This window comes from Saimiri boliviensis, chromosome 8, assembly GCF_048565385.1.
Source record: "Saimiri boliviensis isolate mSaiBol1 chromosome 8, mSaiBol1.pri, whole genome shotgun sequence".
Classification (NCBI taxonomy): Eukaryota; Metazoa; Chordata; class Mammalia; order Primates; family Cebidae; genus Saimiri; species Saimiri boliviensis.
The window spans coordinates 92619727-92642691 of record NC_133456.1 but is presented as its reverse complement, the minus strand read 5'-3'; the positions used below and the strand labels follow the sequence as shown (position 1 = coordinate 92642691).

Sequence of the window (22965 nt, the reverse complement as noted above, 5' to 3'; positions counted from 1 at the left end):
TTTTTTTTAGCTAATCTGTAACATGACTATGAAATGTAAAATCATGCTTCTATATCCTTCAAATATGTATTTTAACTAGAATCTTGATTGCTATTTAAAAAGGTCATATTAAAGTTTCAATGCTGAAGACAACTTTGAAAAGATAAATGTGAAGAATAACTTAACACCATGCTTCTATTATGACCATGTTAGTTGACTTCATACTAGTAATAACTTTTCCAGTATCTGAAGTGAAAACCTCAAAATATTATCCAAACTGTTTGTATAAAAACTTTAAATGAGTCTCAACTGAATCAGTATAAGGGCAGACATAACAAGTGATACAATCCCCAGAAAGATGAACCATTCATATACTTGAGACTTCATGATGAAGTTCTCCACTAAATAAAACTCAAGGAAAGGGGAAACCCATTACATGTCACCTTCAACTGTAAATGAAGTCCACACAGAAGCATGCCTAAATCCATTTAAAAATGTGAATTGTACTTGATTCTGTTAGAATTTGAGTATTTGAGAAGGAGACTCAATGTTGTTAAGATGTCAGTCCTCAAATTATGTATTTAGTGCAATAGCAGTGAGACTGGAATTTGTAAGAATAATTTAAAGTTCATTTGGAAAAAAATAACTGCAAAAATAACCACAAAATTTTTGAAAGAGAAGCAAATGGTCTATAGGACACAAAAATATTGCTGAAGGGATGTACTGCAGCAGTGTTGCTAATAGCAACAAATCAGAAACAACCTAAACATCGATCAGAAATAGAGTGAAATACATTATAATATGTTTATACCAAGGAATGCTCTCCAAGTGATCAAACAGGGTATAGCAGAATATAAAGAATTACATTTTTCTCAAAAAATAAAACCTGCATATGTACAAATCTTTGTAATTTCACTGTAAATATTAATTGACATACGACATGACACATAAAAGTAACAGAGAAAAGGAGTAAGGTAGATCGAAAGGGACATTTAACAGATCAGAAGAAGAAAAACAAGGTAATATTTAGCACAGCAAGAGGAAGACCCTACTCCTGCACCTGCAAGATCAAATGACTGGGTATATTTCATATGCTGAGTGATACTGACCCTAGGTATGTTTCACACCTAGTCATTTGATCTTGCAAGTACAGGAGCAGAATCTGCAGGAAATGTGGGTAAACAGCCCACACGAAAGGGACTTGGGACTGAGCTGATAGCTGGAATTGTGCTACGCAACTGTACAATGCGCTACATTACTCACACCCTCTACTTCCCTACCACCCCAATCCTATTCTAGCTATGCTAGTTGGTGCAAAAGTAACTGTGGTTTTAATAGAAGACTAGAATCTTAGAGACAGTGTTACTCTATTCCATGATGTTCAAATATGGGAACTTTATCAAAGGGAACGTCTTGTTATCGGGGATGTTCAGTTTAGAGCTGTCTCTCAAGTGGGCATACTTGTTTTCAAATATTTTAGGAGTTGCAACAGAGAAGAGGACAGACCTGTTCTAAAACATGAGCTACAGCTCAAAATAAAGAATTCCTTAATGAGAAACATTTATGGCTTAATATAATCCTTGTATTTGAGACTATGCAAGAGATCAATAGTCCCCAACCTTTTTTGGCACCAGGGACCAGTCTTGTGGAAAACAATTTTTCAAAAGATGGGGTGGAGGATGGTTTTGGAATGATTCCAATGTATTATATGCATGCAATCTAGATCCCTGATAAGCGCAGTTCACAGTTGGGTTAACAATCCTATGAGAATCTGTGCCACCACTAATCCGGTAAAAGGCAGAGCTCGGCTTCACTTGCTCATTCACTACGCACCTCCTGATGTGCGACCCAGTACCTAACAGGCCACAGACCAGTGCTGGGCCGCGGCCCAGGATTTGGGGATCCCTGTCAAAGATTATCTGAGATGGCCTCCGACTATGTGCTCTGGTAGTAAAGCCTGAGAAAACAGACCATGAGACCCTTAAGGTACTTGCCAGTAAGTTGCCCTTCACTTTTAAGACCAAATATCTAATGCTAAGATTATTGTCACAGTCCAATTGCGGAATTTTAAAAAATCCTACCAGCAGCACATCAAGTAGCTCTGAATATTCAGGAACAGCAATGGCAACCATTGGTATTATGCCAAGAACTTCACATTTCTTTTAAGAACACTATATGGTGAGCAGATTATCTCCATTCTAAAGATAAGGAAACCAAGGCACAAAAGGATGGTATAACTTGCCCAAGGTCACACAATCGGTAAAAAGGAAGAAGCTACGATTTGTATGCAGGGAGGCTGACTAACCATTATTCGTTCAACAAATACTGTGAGTGCCTGATATGGTTTGGCTTGTCCCCACACAGAGATCATCTTGAATTGTAGTTCCTAAAATCCCCACATGTTGTGGGAGGGATCCAGAGGGAGGTAATTGAATCATGGGGACAGTTATCTCCATGTTTTTCTCATGAGAGTGAGTTCTCATGAGATCTGCTGGTTTTAGGCTTTTCCCCTTTTGCTTGGTACTTCCCCTTCCTGCCATCATGTGAATAACATGTTTGCTTCCCCTTCTGCTGTGATGGTAAGTTTCCTGATGCTTCCCTAGCAATGCTGAACTGTGAGTCAAATAAAACTCTTTTCTTTATCAATTACCCAGTCTCGCGTATGTCTTTATTTGCAGTGTAAAACCAGACCAATACAGTGCCTAACATGTGTCAGGCTAATTATTTTTATACATTTAGGCTATGCCAGTGAATACGGGAAAAACAGACTAAATTCATTGCCCTGTGGAGCTTATATTTTAGAGGGAAAAAGCTTACTAAGTTATATATTCTTTGAATTACAAAATGACAAAGACCCAACTGAAAGTTTCTTTGGCTGACTGACACATTCCTCATTCAGTTATTAAAATATACTTCACAAATCAGAACGGTCACTTTTGCCATACAAAAAAATGTAAAAAAGTGTAGTACAAAAGTGTAATTTCATTTGGCACCCATGTCAAGGAAGAGAAGCTGAAATAAAATGTGGCACGCTAGCATATTGAGAGCAATGCACTGGGTCAGACATTCACTCTGCCACCATGCCCGGGAGGCAAGCTAGAATCTCAAGTAGCTTATTTTCAGAGTGAGAAGACCTCTATAATTTTATTTTCAAACTACTTAAGGTATTTGTAGTTATTTTTATTATCATTGTTTCATCATGGCCTCACAGGCAATGTGGTATCAAACTTGATGTTTGCTGATCTAAGTGAAATATATTACATTGAAGGTCAATCTGAATTTCTCTGAGAGCAAGGGTAAGCATTTTGTTTTAAGAGCCGTTTGTATTTCCTTTTCTATAAAGTATTTGCACATTTTCCTACTGGCTTGTTAATTTCTTGTAGGCTTCATAATCTCTGTAATTAATGAGTTCCAGACATTTTTCCTATTTTCTATAGGATTTTTAATGGTTAAGAATTTTTAACCCATCTTGATGTGGAAGAACTATTCTATATATGCAAATACTTAATACAGGCATACTTCATTTTACTGCGATTCACAAATATTACCTTAAAAACAAAATTGAAGATTTCTAGCAGCCCTGTTTCAAGCAAGTCTATCAAGCCATTTTTCCAACAGCATATGCTCACTACCTGTCTGTGTCATATTTTGGTAAATCTCACAATACTTCAAACTTCTTAATTGTTACATCTGTTATGATGGTTTGTGATTAGTGAACTCTGATCTTATTACTGTAACTATTTTGGGGGACGATGAACTGTAGCCACTTAAGACAGTAAACTTAGTCATAATAAGTATGTTTTTGACTGCTCCTATGACCCAGCCCTTCCATCTCTAGTCCTCTCCTCAGGCTTCCCTATTTCTCTGAGACACAGCAATATTGAAAGTAGGCCAATTAATAACTCCACAATGGAGTTATTAATTGCAATACACTGGGCTAATTTTTTGGTTTACTTTATGGCTATTTCCCCTATAATAATAATATTTCTGTTCAATGCAAAAACTATTTTAAAGGGAAAACACAATCTGAACAAATGGGGCTGTGAATCTCACAATATTACTGTCATTGAATTGAATTGAGTTGAATTAGAAATTCTTGCAAGTGGTTTATTTCTTTGTTTTTTGGGTAAATATAATGATAGCAAATACAGTTATCTACCTTTCAAAATAGGCAACAAAAGCATGATATCTTCAATATGTATTTTTCCCAAGGAAAAAATAGCATTAATAAAATAGCAGCAGACAAATAAGACAGTCAGCAGGAATAAGAAAGTATGAACTTGATTGAAATTTAACAAAATCTGAACTGAGATTTAACAGCAGCATGGAAAGTTAAGCTACTTTATTATTGCCTTTTAAAGAGTTATCCAACATGAGACTGGTTTACAGCAATAGAACCTTTCCTAGTATTTGTTATGAATTTTTTTCCCGTGAAGCACTTTGCTGACTTGATACCTCAGTATACAAACGGGGAAATGCTAATCTGCAGCTCTCTCCATGAAACATCTTGAGGGCCACTTCTAACATCTTTCCAATGGAATAAAATAAAATGTTTCTTATCTTGAAAAAAAAAAAAAAAATTCAGTTTCAAAGTTGTTTGAGAGTCTTCAAGCAGTCTAATTATATCTTCCTGATTAGAATCTTCCTTAGAAACACTAGTCAAAACACACTGCACTATGAAACAGATAAGACCAGGAAGTCTTAAAGACACCAGTTATAATCCTGATGCCCATCAAGTGCCCATTCTACACAAGTTTTCAGTGAAAATTTGAGGAATTTTACTGCCAAAACAATAAAAGTTGGGTACAATGACTAGTGTGTAAATCTGCTTCATAAACTATCCGTACTAATTTATGTTAAATTAGGATCCTATACTAATTTACATTAAAATATTAAATCCTCACCACTCAACAAAGGGATAATACAGAATTTTTAAGGTTGCAATGGAAATTGTCTTTCCATATTTAAAAAAATAAACCTCAAAAAGCCCAATTATTCTAAATTTAGAAACTAGTAATTTTTTTCTTTAGGCAGAAATTAAAAATATTACCTATACTTAAAACCACACATCTCACAAATGAGTAGAAACAGGCTCCTTCAATTTTTTTTTCCCCTATGACAATTATGATTTAGTCAAAAGGATATACTTGGGAATTAGTGTCCAAACAAGCAACATTTTTAAAGAGCATCAGGTTTCATGTCAGTGTTTGCAATGTCAACTGCATTTCACTGAAACACATAGCAAAAAAAAAAAAAAAAAAAAAAAAAAATGCTTTTCTCTCTGGTCTGTAAGAAGGAAAACAGACTCTACGTCTCTACTACCCACTCTACCCCAAATGAATCCTCCCTTCTTTAAGATATTGGAATGTTTATGACTCAAGAGCCAAACATCTAATTTGAACATTTAATAAGTGATTCCTATGGAATTTGCAATCATAAGCTGTCAATATAACTGATAAGCATAACAAAGACACCTTACAGCTGTGTGACATTTTGTTATTTTTGCAAACTGCTTTTACATAAAATAGCTGCTTTTGGAATTTTCAGAGTGACTGGCCATGATCAAATGCAGCTACAACAGTGCCACACAGGAAAAAACCAACCTGTCTTTGTTTTTTGAAGATGCATAAAAAATGAGTTTCTCACCTTCTGGTATTTCTGCCACCATTTATATGAACACTGGTCTTCCCATGAGACAGGTTTTGAAGGAAATATCTGGCATTTATTGAGGGATTCTAACTGGACTGCAGACATGGTGGAAGGCAGCACACATTCGGGAAGAATCTGCACTTTAGCTTGCTGGATTCTAAAATGAAGAGGACCAAGCATGGTATTCATTTCTAAGATCAACTCACCCAAACTCTAAGTTTCTAAACACTGATGATAATTTTAAAAACTAAGACTTTCAAAATTTTATCTTTTAACATATTCATCAAATGCTGATGTTAAGATATAAAAACTTTCAGAAAATAATTTTATTTCCTAAATCATACCAAAGTTAAAACCAAAGATAAACTAAGCTATGGATTTTCAATGTCACTGTAGAATGGAAAGGGAGATCTATACATTTCGGGTAAATACAGAGTCTATAAATGAAAGTTTTAAAAATAATCAACATACAACTACTGCTTGATAATAATTTCTTAAACATTCTTACGATACCCAAACTCTTCTATCCTTACTTCTTATGCTGCTTAACTTTTACATATATCCTTTCTCATAAGTTATCTAATCTGAGTAGAGAAATGTAGAGAAAAATAAAAAATGTATTTACATAGATGAATTAAAATAACACTAAAGAATTACATGCAGCCTTTCTGTGTGCATTCCTTTTCACATTCTTGAAAGTTTACCTTGAATACACAAAGGATCACACTATACATTATATTTTTTCTTAAACGTTATTTTAAAATGTCATAATAAAGTCATTTCCAAGATGCTACTTGAGAATAGAATTGCAAACATCTTATCATGAACTAGTGCAAACAGGAAGGTTGTAACTATGAGCTGTCTTCCTGTGAGGCGTTCTATCTTTTGGAGTATAGCTTTTGAAATGTAGAATATGTTACTATATTCAAATGCTAGTACAAAACACTGTTAGACTGACAAAGTCAAAAAGTTTCTGCTTTATTACTAGTTATACCTAAGACTTCTAAAGTAGTCTTTCGTAATAACCACCGTTGGACCACAAAATATTATGGACAAAATTCTGACATTTTACTTATTTATTCAAAGAAAATAGCTGAGTGTGTCAGGAAGTATCTAAGTTTAATGATAATAGTAGACTCACTCTACTAACTTTATTTTCTTCCTGCAAATTCATTAGAAATACTCAGAAAATTTCTGTCTACATGACTTGGGGAAAATGTTAAAAATTTTACTATAGTCAAACTATGGTCAAGTGTTCTTGCATTATTAGAGCTCATTAGAAACAAAATCTCAATTTTCTTCACCTTATTCATGAACACAAATAACTTGTTAATTATATTATTAAGGTGTCCTATAGAAATTTTTAGAAATCTGATTCAGTTATAAGCAACTGAATTAAGAATTATGCTTTACCAACTACTGTATAAGATTTGATTATGATAAAAGTAATATTATTGATCCCCTGGCTTATAGATCATGTTAATAATTAATTAGTCTGCAATACAGCTGTCTGAATTGTCTTGCAGGGTTAAGGAATGCTCTCCTTCACCTGGTTAAACATGCCCAGGGTCCACTGCATATGCAGTGGCTGGTTCTTCTCCCAGCATTTGAGTTTTGTTTTTAACATAAGCTAGTTTTGTTTCTTTCCAACTGGTTTATCACAGTTGTTTTTTGATTACAGCAACATAATTTATACAAATGTTATAAAAACCAGTGAAATATGAGTACAACAATAACATTGCTTCAAGGAACATTAAGTTGAGACATTAAAAAACTGCTTTCAAATTAGGTGCAGACAACTCTAATAGTAGGAAAAAACTGAACAAATCTGGAAAAAATATGCACTCACATTGCCTTGTGACTATCTTTAGAATCTCTCTCTAAAGAAAAACTAGCAGTATAAACTGTGGATAATGTACGATGAAAGAGTCAGAAAGTCTACAGTAACCTCCCATCGGCAGACCTGCTTCAATTAAAAGACCTTGGCCTCTCCAAATGAAAAATGAGTCAATTTATATACTTTAAGTAAAAATAAAATATTTAAGCTATGTATGTGTAACATTTTGTGATTTCCAGCTTAACTTTTTGACTAACAATTACTGGTATCAATCATGACAGGTAAGAAGTCTTCTCTTGTGATGCCAACAGGATATATCAATCCCCTCCTCCTCCTCTCTACATGCTAAGAAGTAGCAACTTCTGAAGAGTCCTACGTCAGAGACCTATGTTTTTATTAATTAAAAAAAATTTCCATGTGTTCAGAAGTGTGTGCGCGCACACGCATGCGTGCGCGCACACACACACACACACAGACTCTGGTTGCTGTATCTTTTTTTTAGATGGAGCCTCAATCTGTTGGCCAGGCTGGAGTGCAGTGGTATGATCTTTGCTCATTGCAACCTCTCCCTCCCATGTTCAGATGATTCTTGTGCCTCAGCCTCCCAAGTAGCTGTAATTACACTACTTGTAAAATACTTGTAAAAATACACTACTTGTATTTTTAGTAGTGATGGGGCTGGTCTGAAATTCCTGGCCTCAAGAGATCCACACACCTTGGTCTCCCAGAGTGCTGAGATTACAGGTATGAGCCACCATACCCGGCCTCTGTAGTATACTTCTAATACATAAAGTATCATTTAGGTAAAAGACAAATGGAAATTTTTATTTTTTTTAAATGTTTTTCTATATGCTTATTTCTCAAAAAAAAAAAAATGAAAAGAATATATTTTACTGGAGAAAGGGAAACTGGCTTGAGTTTCAAATGTGCTATGGATAAATTCTGGTATAATGGAAGAGTACTAGTTTGGAAGTCAAGGGACCTAGAACCAATCAGATCTGTCGCTTACTAGCTGTTTAGGCAAATTACCTATCCTCTCTAGTACTTGGCATTCTGATATAGAAAAGACTAGACTGCACTAGATCACCTCAAGAATTTCTTTGATTTCATCATTTCCAGTGAAGGTGGTTAAAGGGCCAGAGAAGCAGTGGAGCCAAGAGACATCTCATTCCACAGAGGCCTTTTAAATGCAGACAGACATACCCTTACGAGAGGCCTTAATAATGGGTCCACAAAATACTAGAGAGGATATCCCCCCAAGGCTTGTCTAGCTCTGTCAGTCTGATATTAATCTTTAGAGTCAAACAGCCATTCCTTGTCTTGTTTTCAGAGTTAATGATATACTGCCATCTTGTGTTCAATAGTTTTTCTACACTCAAAAGTCACTAATGTCAAGACAGTCTGAGAAGTATACTTTTCCCCAAGTCAATTTTCCTTTATGGTTCTGGAATAGTATTCACAAATATTCAAAATTGTATGAAGGTAAGAAGTACTTTAAAAATGGAACTGTTAGCAAAATCCACAGTAACAAAACAGTGTGCTAATTATCATAATGCAGACCCTACTGGAGATCATTCTTTCATTTGTTCTTATAAAATTTATGGTCCTAAATGTAAAACATAAATAAGTCTTGGTCACTATTCTCAAACAGCTTATCTACTGAGGGAGACAGACAAATAATCCTGTAAGGACAGTGCAATGTGGTAAGGCTATCAGAATGTGCACAATAAATGTTCTGGGAAAGTACCGGGAGAGAACTAAACAGCCTAAGAGCTCTGGCAATCCCATCTCACATTCCTTTATGCTCTCTTTACTCCAAAGAGCTGCCTGACACTTCAATATTTTTACAATTCAAAAATATATAGGTATGCCCACCATGTGGAACAAAAACAGACAAAACCTTCCTGCCCTCACGCTGCTGATACTCTTTTTTTCAGTGTTAACCCCACACCCTCAAAAAACTCAGAACTTGCATGTGTTCAGAAGACATTACCTGTGCAACAGAGGTCTGATGAGATTTTCAACTCTGGGTATAAACTGGAAACCAGTTCAGTAGTACTGTATGGAACCCAGGATTGTGTATCTGTAAGACCTCACAGGTGACATGTCACAGCTGAGACGCACTCCCTTAAGAGGTAACATCCAATGATCAAGACAAATGCTTTATTTTGTTTGCTTTTTAAAAGAGGATTTTAAACTAGACTTTTTCTGTCTGTTTTAATGTATATCTCTTGAATTTGTGCAAAACCTAGTCATGAGAGCTATGCCAAAATGAGTAACTGCTACAACAGTACACTAAGGGAATTTCTAAATGTCAGAAGGTACATAGAGTACAGGTATTTACTGATCACTTACTATGTAAACAGCATTTCTAGGTGATATAAAATTCACACTAGAGATGGACACTGAATGTAAATGGCTTGTATATCTCAGATAGAGCAGCTGGCAGATGTAACCAGTGTGGCTTTCAAACATCACAACAATGCTACAAAAACCACAGCTGTCCTGGTGAGCACACAGGCAACTCACAAGCCTCTGGTCTCCCTAACCTCTTACCCTCTGAGAGGCCTTCAATCCTTAAGAAGCCAAGACCCAAACAGCACTTCCCTTTGTGTTTACATTACTGTTCTCAAACCTGGTGGGACATTAGAATCACCTGAAACTCATTTTTAAAAGATGCTGCAGCCTCATCACTCTCTGGAGATGGGAGATGAGGTTGGAACTCAAGCTTCTATAGTTTTAAAAGCTTCCCAGGTGATTCTCATGCATAGCAAGGTTGGAAACCACTGGGCTATACCTTAGAAGGGAAAGAGAACAACTAGTTAAACGTTACAAAATATCAAGGGTCAGCAGAAGAGAAAAAGTACAAGAAAACCACTTCATTATAAGACATTCACAGAGCTTTAAGGTGTATGTTATTTCTTACCCATCTGACTGTGTTCTTAGCTCAAGGACTTTGAACCTTTGTCTTCCAATTGCTTTCACTTTCACTATCTCAATTCCAAAATCCTGTTCTTCTCGATAGGCATATATCTCTGCTGTTGTTCCGAATTGTGCTTCCCTTTCCTGTATATTGCTTCCAAGAAGATTTTTAAAAGAAAGAAATTTCAACACTTGAATTTTAAATATAAGCAAATTTGGCAAAATCAATATATATAAACAATTTATAGAACCAACCCTTCTTACAAAGCTATTATAATTTATGTATTTATTTATCTGGCACAGAGTCTTGTTCTGTCGCCCAGAGTGCAGTGGCACAATCTCAGTTCACTGCAACTTCTGCCTCCTGGATTCAAGGGATTCTCCTGCCTCAGCCTCCTGAGCATCTGGGATTATAGGCATGCGCCACCACACCAGGCCAATTTTTGTATTTTTAGTAAAGACAGGGTTTCACCATTTTGGTGAGGCTGGTCTCATACTCCCAACCTCCCGCCTTGGCCTCCCAAAGTGCAGGGATTACAGGTATGAGCCACCATGTCCAGACAATTTTATTTATTTTTAAATTGCATGGGGGATATAGAAGGAGGATTCAAAAAGTACAATTAGAGAACTTTAGGAAAAGAGAAGATTTCTAGTCACTGAAAATAATTTAAAACTTACAGGGGTTTAAACTCATTTCCCAAACCAAACATTTCTTCACTTTGTGAAATGACTTAACCATTTCTGCTGCTTACTGGCAGTACTATATGGGGGTGGGAGCTTCCTGTATGTATTTCCTGCCTCTACTGCAGATTTCCTTTATTTGCCATGGGATACTCAAAAGTTCAGCTCCAATTTAAAATGGTACACATTATCAATTTTGAGAGAGAAAGGGAAAGAACAGACCACTTCTTTTGGAAAAGTAGTTCTTTACGTTCAAATATAAAAGCCTTATTTCTCGTTTATTAAAGACAGTTATTGAAACTAAGATTCCAAAAATGATTTTCATGAAATGATTAAAAATTTTTCAAATACCAGAAAGTTAAATTGTGTATGACAGTGAAGAGCTGAGTTAGATGGTAATGAAATGAACAAAAATACTACAACTTGCACTATCCAATTTCTGCTTAACCAAATCCCTCACCTCACATTCTTATCCACCCTCTCCTGTACATGCAAAACAACAGCCTGCTTTGGTTTTAATGCTGACCACTGCAATTACCCACGAGAGGAAATGTGTTAAGCAAATGGACTCCAATATTTTACCTGTATGCAAGAACAGCAAAGGTTCTATCTTTCTGAATTAAATTCCGCACCATACTGACTTCTTGAGGGTGAAAAAGTTGAAGAGGTAATGTCTGTCCAGGAATCAGGATCATCATCACCTGTGGCAGAACTGGAATCACCTGACAGCTGTCATCATCGTGCAAAGTCCTGCCATGAAATTCTTCCATATCAGCGCCCAGGTACTATTTAAGAACATATATAGGTACAGTGTCATGATTGATATGTAATAAAAATACAAATAAAAATACAAGCTCAGCAGACTAAACAGCAAATCACATTAAAAGAAATACAGGCCGGGCATGGTGACTCATGTCTGTAATCTCAGCACTTTGGGAGGACGAGGTGGGCAGATCACCTGGTGTCAGGAGTTCAAGATCAACCTGGCCAACACAGTGAAACCCTCTCTACTAAAAATACAAAAATTAGCCGGGTGTGGTGGCAGATGCCTGTAATCCCACCAACTAGAGAGGCTGAGACAGGGGAACCACCTGAACCCAGAAAGCAGAGGTTGCAGTGAGCTCAGACTGTGCCACTGCACTTACTCCAGCCTAAGCGACAGGGCAAGACTCAATCTCAAAAAAAAAAAAAAAAAAAAAAAAAAAAAAAAAAAAAGAAATACCAATAGGGTTACAAATATTTACTTTAAAAATGTGGTATATAAGCATCCCAAGTGAAAATATAATTTTTAATCTAACAACTTTAACTCTTAGAAGTAGAATTTCTAATCTTTTTGAATATCTCAAAAACATACAAATTCAAGGATTTTTTAGTACAAGCTATTTTCTTTTTATCAAGATAAGAAACATCTCTATGTCCAAATATCACAAACAGCAAGTATAAAATGTTACATGTTCAATAACACTCCACTACCTAGAACAGGCGTCCTCAAACTTTTTACACAGGGGGCCAGTTCACTGTCCCTCAGATTGTTGGAGGGCCGCCACATACTGTGCTCCTCTCACTGACCACCAGTGAAAGAGGTGCCCCTTCCTGAAGTGCGGCGGGGGGCCGGATAAATGGCCTCAGGGGGCTGCATGCGGCCCATGGGCCGTAGTTTGGGGACGCCTGACCTAGAAGTACAGGGAAGTACTTAATAGCTCAATTACTAGAAAGACTATAAAGAGCAACAATTCCTCAAGCAATTCCATCACAACATAGTATTAAGCTTCTTAAAAATTACAGTTATGGCTGGGTGCAGTGGCCCAAAGTGCGCCTGTAATCCCAGCACTTTGGGAGGCTAAGGGGGGCAGATCATGAGGTCAGGAGATCGAGACAATCCTGGCCAACATAGTGAAACCCTGTCTCTACTAAAATACGCAAAATTAGCCAAGCATGGTGGTGCATGCCTGTAGTCCCAGCTACTCAAGAGACTGAGGCAGGGGAATCACTTGAACCTGGGAGGTGGAGGTTGCAGTAAGCGAAGATCATGCTACTGCACTCCAGCCTGGTGACAGAGCAAGGCTCCATCTTAAAAACAAAACAAAACAAAAAAACAACAAAAAACCTTAGTTACATGTTTATCTACTTGCAAATAGCCTATGTCCCCATCCACAATTTCTGATGTCCAGTAAGAAAAAATCTGCCACTTGTTTTTAATGAACTTTTTTCTACATTTATATGTACATTATATTAGCTCTATTACTAAATTACATACCGTATGTGATGTCGGCAGACTGGTGTCAAAATTTATGATGTTTGGTTTTTTGGCTTCTTTACTATCCTGGTCTTCAACTTCCATTTCATCTTCTTCCTCACTCTCTGCTGTAAGAGTAGAATATTGTAAGAAAAAAAAAAGATGAAAACCCTATCAAACACATAATTCCATCTTCAGAAAAGGGGTACTTGTAAAACCACATGCCTTTGGTAAACTCTACAGTACTGTAAAGAGGCAGCCAGAGGGCTGGGATTTATGCTGGTCTCTGTTACTATCTTTTTTTTAAGTCAACTTTGAATTTTAGAATAGTTTAACATTTATAGAGAAGTTGCAAAGATAGTACAGAGTGCTCCTGTGTGTCACACATACTTTTCCCCTACAGCTAACAATTTATATTAGCATCGTACATTTGCTACGACGAAGGAGTCAGTCTTGGTACACTGCTATAACTAAAGATCACATTTTATTTGGACCTCCTTAGTTTTTATTTAATCTTTTTGTGTTCTAGGATCCCATATTACATTTAGTTATCATGTCTCCTACCCTCCTCTCAGCTAGGATGATTCTTCAGACTTTGCTTGTTTCCGAGTTTTGAGGGGTACTGGTCAGCTATTTTGTAGAGTATCCCTCAACTGGGTTTTGTTTGATGTAATTCCCATGATTAGACTGAAGCTATGTGTTTTAGGGAGGAAGACCACAGAAGTGAAGTATCGTTATTCTTTTCTTTTTTAGAAATGGGGTCTGTTGCCAATGTACTGTTTTTATTATATATCAAGCCTACATATTATGAACTATCCCTGTTGATGTTCACCTTGATCACCTGGCTAAAGCAGTATGTTTCAGGTTTTTCCACTGTAAAGTTACTCTTCCCCTCCTTTTCACACTGTAGCCTTAGGCAGCAAATCATCAGGTGCAGCCTACACTCAAGAGGTGATGTTCCACTCCCTTGAAGGGGAAATACCTATATAAGTTATTTAAAACTCTTCTATATGGGATATTTTTCACTTCTCCTTCACCAGTAATTTTAATGCCTCAGACAACTCACTCGGCCCAATTAAACTTTAGTTTCTTCATCTGCAAAATGACAGGCTTGAACAAGTCAATCTCTAAGGTTCTTTCAAACTCTCAACTTCAAAGAGTTCCTACCTAAGAAAGAAAAGAAATGAGGCAGGCAAGATCTGTTAATTAAAAGTGAGAGAAAGAATCTGGCAGGAAGAATTTTACAGCATTTTTCCAGTGACATCATTCCCCTGACTATCCCCATTATTCTAAAATGAAGGCTGGTTGTGGTAGTTCACACCTGTTATCCCAGCACTTTGGGAGGCCAAGGTAGGTGGATCACTTGAGGTCAGGAGTTTGAGACTAGCCTGGCCAACATCTTGAAATCCTGTCCCTACTAAAAATCAAAAATTAGCTGGGTGTGGTGACAGGTGCCTGTAATCCCAGCTACTTAGGAGGCTGAGGCAGGAGAATTGCTTGAATCAGGGAGCTGAGATTGCACCATTGCACTCCAGCCTGTGGGACAAAGATTTTGCAATCATTTTCATACCGTTTTGCTTTGTAATTTTAAATTTAAAAATAAAGTTGGGATGAAGCATAAAACATTTTAAAAGAATGTCTTAGAAAACCAGATGTTACCCATGACAGCAAATAAAATTAGAAAAAGGTACATAATACAGGGGCTATTCTACTAACTGTGAGTCTGTCCTTTTCATACAAAGTATGAGTAAATTTCCTGTCTTAGATCAATGACTCTCAACCACAGGTGATCCTGCCTCAGGGGATATTGGTTGTCATAACTAAAGGAGTCTGACTGGCATCTAATGGGCAGAGGCCAGGTATGCAGCTAAGTATTTTACAATGCAGAAGACAATCCCACCCAAAGAATTCTCCAGCCCAAAAGTCAAGTGTTGAAGTTGGGAAACCCTGGCCTAGATGGATAATAAAGGATTACTGGATCTCATTTCTCAATCCCTAGTTCACGTATTTTTAAATGCCCCAAATAAACTTCTAAATCGATAAAATGTCATTACAAAATAATCCTTTTTTTCCTTTGTGCATATCATTATTTAAGTCAAATCACTTCTAACCAGGTACCTGACAGAAAATACAAATGTTTTTCAATATGGTAACTGCCTTGGACTTTCTATTTATTTCTACAATTCGTAGATATAAAACTCCCTCAAAAACAGAATGACTTCAACTTCATACAAATTTTCCTTGGAACATGTAAGTTTCACTAAGAGATAAAGAACAATCTAAATGAACGAGAAAAATATTCTAAGTCAAATTCTTTGTATTTCCGACTCTGACAGCATGGCTATCACTTGGCATGCAGCACAACCCATTTTACTGTTCTACTGCAGAAAGTTGAAAAGATAAACTATCAGCTCAAAGGCTGGAATTAATATTGTTAAAAATTTACATTTTAACTCTTCTGACTTCGTCTCTAAAAAATTTCTTTGGTAACATTTTTTCATAAGTATGGCTAAAAACCACTTTCCCCTACTATTAACATTTCACTTGCCTAGGATAAATTCTTCACATCTCAAATATAGGACTTTTTGTTGGAACCTAGAGGATTTACTCTTCAGAACTCGTACTACATGGAATTATGAAAAATCCAACATTTTTCTACAAATAAAACTTGTGTAATTTGGAAAGGCATTATTGCTATATCTACATAATCTCTGGGTCCTCTCAATTTTTTTCTGAAAAAAAAAAAACAAAAAAAAAAAACAAAAAAACAAAAAACCACACACACTGTTCAGAGCTATCAGAGTGAAATCAGAGTGAAGTCTGATGACTCATCTCATGCAGAAACACCATGTGAATGCTGACAGAACATCACTATCCTCCCTCCTCTATTCACCATTCTCCCTGAAACACTGGATTTGGCACAGAGAGTAGGGCTAATGTCTCTGAAAAAACAGCTCAGCTTTACAGCAAAGACTGGCATACTTACCTTTCTGTCAATTCAGCTAGGATGGCTTCAGGAACAATCACTGAGTATGACTTATTTTTATAGGAAAGTTCTCTCCTATATGGTGGGCATACACTCAATGTCTTCCTCTTTTAATCCATGCTGCTAGCAGTGGACAAATTAATCTTCCAAGCATAGATTTCCCTAGGCAATTACCTGAGACCTAACATTGTTTCTTGGCAACCCACAGGAAAAACCCGAACCCACCGGCAGGAGATGCCAGGTTGTCAACAACTTAGACCCAATCTACCTCCTAGGCCTTATGTCCCACAACCATATCCTAAATATGTGCTTTTGGATGTTACCGTAAAAGGCTCTTCCACAACTCCTCTGACACTCGAACAACCTGTCTGAAAAACCATAAAAGCATTCATTTATCTGGCCCTAAATCAACCACCTCTGCAGCTGATTTATGTTTAGTTATATTCTCAGGAGCCCCGCCTAGACAGTAAACCTCAAGTATCAGATTCCGTATTAGCTCTTATTTCATCCCCAAAACAACTCTGTCTGTCATATAACGAAGGGATGCGGGTAATAGTCTCAAGTTTAGATGCATCTCTTGAAAAGCATTCCATGGAAAGTTTATACAATATTCCACGCCTTTTTGTTTTCTGCTCAGTATTTCAACATCAGGCCAAGGTCTAAACACTTCACACAACATACAGGAAAAAGAAAAACTAAGTATCTCTGATTAAGCATATTCGAACTCGCCTGAGAAAAACAGACCAGTAGTAAGAAAAACAAACTAAATACAGAAGTGGTTTAGAGATATGACAGACACACCCGGGCTAGAATCCTGGATCTGCAACTGTGTGACCTTGGGCAAGTCACTGAACTAATCTGCAAATCCATTACTCGCTTATCAAATCGGAAACTGAAAAGTGATGCGGGAAGGATTAAAAGGCGAAATGCATGCCAGGCGTTAACTGCAAGGCTCCTAACATGGTAAGGGCTTAGTACGTGTTAGCTCTCATTCTTAATAAAAGGAAGGAGTCCAGCAAAAGTAACAGCTGTGAATCTGACCCGGTCCCCTAGTTTCAGAGCATTTCCTAGGAGCTCAATTCAGGAGACAGGGAGGATGGGAGGACAGGTTCCCTGTTTTGGGAGCAAACGCCCCCTACCCCCACCCCCGACACCCTAGCCCACAGCTTGGGGCGATAGAGCAGCAAAGAAAGCGCCGCGACTCCATCGCTGGCCGAGGGCCGACGGCCGACGTGAAGCAGCTTCCCAGTGCGGCCCTGCTGGAAAGGCTGGCCAGCCTCGGCGCCCCCACGCCCGCCTCCCAGGCCCAGCTGCACCGCCAGCGGCTCCGGGGCTCGCCCCACTCCCGCCTCCAAGGAACGGCTCCGGGCGGTTACCAGGCAGGAGCGGCAGGTGGTTGCCCATGTTGTGCGCAGCGTCCTGCTGGTCTCCCTCGCCGGCCATGTCTGTTTACCCGCAAAGGAGGCTGGGACAGGGCGGCGCCGGCGGCTCCGGGGGAGGGTCCGCGTCGCGCCGCTGCCGCGCACCGGGGCCGCAGCGCCTCCTGGCGGCCCCAGAGGAGCTAAGGCGGCGCCGACCCAGACCTGGAAGTGATGCCCTAGGCGGGAGGACAATTAAAAGCCTGTGCTCTGCCCAGGACAGAACGCTGTCTCCTGCCATCCATGGCTAAGTGCCCTTCGTACACGCTAAGAGAGCCCTCACCTCGTTCCAGCCCTTAGTATGACTTATTTAATCATGATATTTTGCATATGGAGAAACTAAGGCTGAGAGCCTTTAGTCTCCACCTTGTTCTTAAACGAAGAGGGCAAGAAGCAAAGAGAAACCTGTTCATGCAGCATTAGTTTTAATTCTTAAAATAAGAAGCATGTATATAAAGCCTGGGGAAATGCATCAGTTATTCGGAGAGTGTTGAATTACTGCTGATTTTCTTTTCAATAACTTCAGTAGTTTCCATATATGTACATTCCAAAATTATCAAGTATTAATCAGAAACATACTTGAAACGATGATTGCACAGAATGGAAAAAAGTCCTATAATTGGAAAGTAAAATTGTCCGAATATAAACTAGCCTACTCATTATGACTTCAGCTATGTTGAAACAAGGCACTAAGTGGCAAAAAATAAAGACTATGTAAAAAATGAAGATAATTCTGTTATAACGCTGGAGTTGTGACTGGTAAGATACTTGTTTTGGAGGGTACACAAACGTTTTCTTGGTGTATTTTCAACATCATAATCCCAGCGAGGAAGGAAAACTGAAAAAATCCTTAAATGAAATACAGCAATACAGCATCTAAACGTGGTGGTGGTGGTGGGCGGGGGGTGAGACGAAGCAACAGCATTGCTCGACAGAAAAGTCATGGATCTGAGGTTTGAGAAAATGATTTCAGAACATCTGCCTCCCTTGTGACAGGGGCTTGTGAATCACTCCTGTCTTATTTTGCCTTCTGTCTCCCAACTGGTCTGTGGCCTTGGTCAAATCACTTATAGCCACAGGCCTCAGTTCGCTCATTTGCAAAATAAGAACGAACCAAAAAGTGTTGCATATTTGTTCCAGTTAATAGTGTCTGCAATATTAATCATAGCATCACATTTTATGATTAGGTTAACAACAATTACTTATATTACGTGATGAGATAGTGGAGTTAAGGTGATCATTCTGGTCAACTGAAGGATTATTCTATGCCAGAATGCCAGCACAGAATGATGAGGGAATATCCGGTGTATGTGTGTGAGTGTGTGTGTGCACATGTAAAAAAGAGAGAACGCGCATGCACGCTGGTAGCATGCACTAAGTAATAGGTGTGTGTGTGTTTGATGCTGTAGCATTATCAGTCTCACTATAGTGTAGACTTTGTAGAATTTCAATAATCTCTGCTTACCTGCAGCAGAATTTTCTTTACACAAGCATCTGGCTTCTAAACAAGGAAGTTCTGACTTTCTGCTGGTCCTCCCCAGAGGTGACAACGGAACTGTCTGAACCCTGGGTCAATTGAGAACTCTCTGGACAAGAAAGCACAGCTGCAAGCCTGATAGAGTCCACAGATGTGGCTAGCTCTTTCTTTCTTCTTTTGTGCATTGCTTCAAGATTGCCAGAGCTCCCATCTGCATATCTTTAACTCCCCATTCTCCTCCTTTTCTCCCCTCTTTTCACATTCACTATCTGCTTCCTCCTTCATTTTATGCCTTCAGAGTCTACCCAGTCGTCTATAGCTACACGTTTCCAGGCGTCCCCAAACTACAGCCCTCGGGCAGCATGCGGCCCCCTGAGGCCATTTATCCGGCCCCCTGCCGCACTTCAGGAAGGGGCACCTCTTTCACTGGTGGTCAGTGAGAGGAGCACAGTATGTGGCGGCCCTCCAACGGTCTGAGGGACAGTGAACTGGCCCCCTGTGTAAAAAGTTTGGGGACGCCTGCAACAGACGATCATTGAACAAAAATATCTAAGTAAGCAGGTTTCTTGGATTAAGCACTGGTTATTAAAACCAAAAAGAAAACATAATCATTTGCCATTGATTTTTGATTTGGTAGATTTATCCTGAAACAAGATATCATACTGAGTTCCTCACATTTCCTTTTGGTTGCATGAAATGTCGAAGGGTAAGGAGCTCTGCAAACCAGAAGGAAAAGAAATATGTAGGTTCTTAGATCACTGTCTTACAGCGCAAGAATTAACTTTAATAGTACAGAATTGAGGCTGGTATAAGATGTGAGAAAGTGTAAATGAAAAAGACCATGGCTCTTTCAATATCTGGCTTCTACACACGATTAGCAGCAAGAGATAACGTATGCTTAGAGAAGACGAGAAGACATTTCTGTCTCCCTTTTTTAAAAATTTTCTCTCTGCATATATATCTATTTCTTCCTCAAGGCAGGGCCTTGTTCTGTCCTAGGCTGTAGTGCAGTGGTGCAATCTTGGCTCACTGCAACTTCCACTTCCCGGGCTCAAGTGATCTTCCCACCTCAGCATCCAGAGTACCTGAGACCACAGGCACCAGCCACCACAGCCAGCTAATTTGTGTATATTTAGTAGAGATGGAGTTTCGTCATGTCACCCAGGCTGATCTAGAACTCCTTAGCTTAAGCCATCTGCCCACCTTCACCTCTCAAAGTTCTGGGATTAAGGGATTAAGGCATGAACCACCACACCTAGTCTCATATTTAACACATGTTTTTTAATACGTTAAAGAATGCTACTCTGGTCTAAGCAGTTGATTATCTCTTGCCTGGAGTATCGCAATAGCATCAATACTGGTTTCTCAGCTTCTACCCTTAGCTCTACAGCACTTTCTCAACAAAGCAGTCTGAGTGATCCTGTTAAGCCACAAGTCAGATCATGTGAATCCCCAGCTCAGTACCCTTCCTTGGCTTCCCATCTCCCTTGTAATGGTCCTTATAATGCACACTGGGTCCCCTGTGTCCTGCTCTGATGTCACTTCGCTGCTGCTCTTTGGGCTTTCCCTCCCCTCCATCAACACTAACCTTCTTCTTCCAGAATCACACAGACCCATGACCACCTCAGGGCGTTTGCAATTCCTTTTCCTTTGCCTGGAATGCTCTCCTTCCCCGTGGATGCATGACTTTCTCCCTTATACCTTTTGGGTCAAATGCCCCTTCCTTGGAGAGTCCTTCCTACACGACCTAGTGTCAGATTGTGATCCTCTTCCCAGACTTCCCACCATTCTCTACCCTTCTTCTCTGCTTCATTTGCCTTCAAAGCATTTCTCAGCTTTTAAAATACTATGAGGCCTGGATGACAGAATGAGATCTTGTCACCAAAATAATAACAGAACAATAAAATACTGTGAGGCTTACTTTTAAAAATGGTCTCATTTCTCACCCCTCAAAGATATAAGGTCTGGATGGGGGATCTCTGCTCCCAAGAACAGGTTCTGGCAATTAAAAGCTGCTCAAAAGGATGCTCATTAAATGAAAGATGAATTGCACAGTTGTTGCAGACACTGCTGATTTCCTGCCTACTCAACAGCAGTTCTCTTCCTGCCTTGCCAAGAACTCTGATTTTGTTTGGGGCAATAATGTGCTCTGCTATGGGGTCATGTTTACTATAAGCCTGAAATAATGAGCCCACTCTCTTCCCCAAGCTCCTCTATGGCTGATGGTATCACCTGACCCGGTCCCAGCTGATAACACCTAGAGAAAGTCAGCTTGGTAGCCTCTGAGAACGAGAAAGGGGGAAGATGACTTTTAGAAGAGATTTTCATCTGTGATTAAAGGCAAAGATGTCATTCCTACCCACTTCCTGCTGGGATGAAGATTAAGACCCATATTGGTTTGACAGATAAAGCCAGCCAACCTAGACCAAAGAGCCAACATTTTTTAAAGGAAGCTGAATTTTAGAAAAAGCAAAGCTAGATTAACTTGCAGGCATATTCGGCTACCATTTTTTGAATAGATGAATTCGTTAATTTTGGAACTGCATAAATCCTCCCATGCTTTCTCCCTTGGGGCAAAAGCAAGGGTGAGCTCCATGAGCACGTTCCTCTCGCAGTGCTGCAGTTCCCTCTGCCATTCTGTGAGACAGAGGTCACAAACAGGTGGCCTCCCAAGCTAGAGGCTTTCTTGCCCTGTGTGATATTTTGAGTTTTTGAATTATACGATTGCCAGCCAGCATTTGGCAGTTGAAGAGTGCAGATACCAATATTGATTTCCAGCTTCTCTTTAAAAATGGGAAGATTTGGCAACCATAGTTCAGATTCATGCATGGGAACAATTATCTTCAACTAAATAACAATGCCTGGCTTAGATGGGGCAGTCCTTGTCGGTCACAGAACTCAACCAGCCAGTATGTGTGTGTTACCTGCCTGGGTCTGGCCTGCATTTGTATATGCAACCACTTATATGAGTATGTAGCAATAGATAGGGCAACCCCACATTGCAATTTGCCCAGGACAGCCCTGGTATGTGTTTGTTCTATCAGCGTAACTACCAGAGCAGCCCGAACCCTGGCCTCATTCCACTCGTTGAAGTACGCCAGTTTGGACAATAAATTATCCTACATATGAAGCGGCAGAGGTGCTCGCAGCACTGTAACTGGGCTGTGAGCAGACATCCCTGTCTGCCTGGAGAGTCACATTCATATTCAGCCTCCTTTGACAATGAAGGGTCATTATCAATCCTTAAATCCTTTGTAGCTGTCTGATTCAGGCACAGAGAATCATGTTCATGAATTTTCTTTGAACTATGCTAGTTGTGCTGTCACTAACTTAAAATAAAACATCTTTAGAATTAAACCAGGGTAATTCTCAACTTCCCAGTCTTCTGAGGCTACCAACAATTTCCCAAACTTATCCCAGTGGAAAAAGCTTTGAAACTTTTTGGCAACCTATAAATCAAGAAAAATAGTAAAATTTTCAGGAATGCCTTTTTTTTTTTTTTTTTTTTTTTTTTAAGTCTCCTTCTTACCATCAAGTTCAGGGGCTAAAAGCCATGGCTGTGGAATGTGTGCAGAAGCATTTTATCCTGTAAATCCCAGAATTACAAGAGAATGAAAGATAGATCTTGTCAGCTGTATGCAGACCTAGAGAGAAGAAAAACAGGGAAGCCTGCTCTGTTAGCAGGCAGGAAACTAGATGTCGTAAGAGTATTTCATAGCCCCTTCAAAATGTTGACAATTTATTAATGACTCAGTTTCCTATTTCAGGAATATGGTGAAT

The 22965-nt window shown here is 38.9% G+C and overlaps 1 protein-coding gene across 4 annotated transcripts in view; it reads right to left on the bottom strand.

The window, feature by feature from the left end:
- The window catches only part of CRBN (cereblon), a 29027-nt gene extending 11268 nt beyond the window's left edge, over nucleotides 1-17759 (bottom strand). The window contains exons 1-6 of one of the 4 annotated variants that reach the window (XM_074404890.1): nucleotides 17667-17759; nucleotides 16614-16658; nucleotides 13326-13432; nucleotides 11651-11853; nucleotides 10392-10541; nucleotides 5626-5785 (exon numbers count right to left, since the gene is read on the bottom strand). In XM_074404890.1, coding sequence (XP_074260991.1) covers nucleotides 5626-5785; nucleotides 10392-10541; nucleotides 11651-11853; nucleotides 13326-13432; nucleotides 16614-16658; nucleotides 17667-17733 — 732 coding nt within the window. In that variant the 5' untranslated portion in view covers nucleotides 17734-17759. Of the gene's footprint in view, nucleotides 1-5625; nucleotides 5786-10391; nucleotides 10542-11650; nucleotides 11854-13325; nucleotides 13433-14370; nucleotides 14472-16613; nucleotides 16659-17666 lie in introns of all 4 variants that reach the window. The other 3 variants (XM_074404891.1, XM_003927133.4, XM_010337868.3) reach the window with 3 other exon arrangements.
- Nucleotides 17760-22965: the final 5206 nt, after the last annotated feature.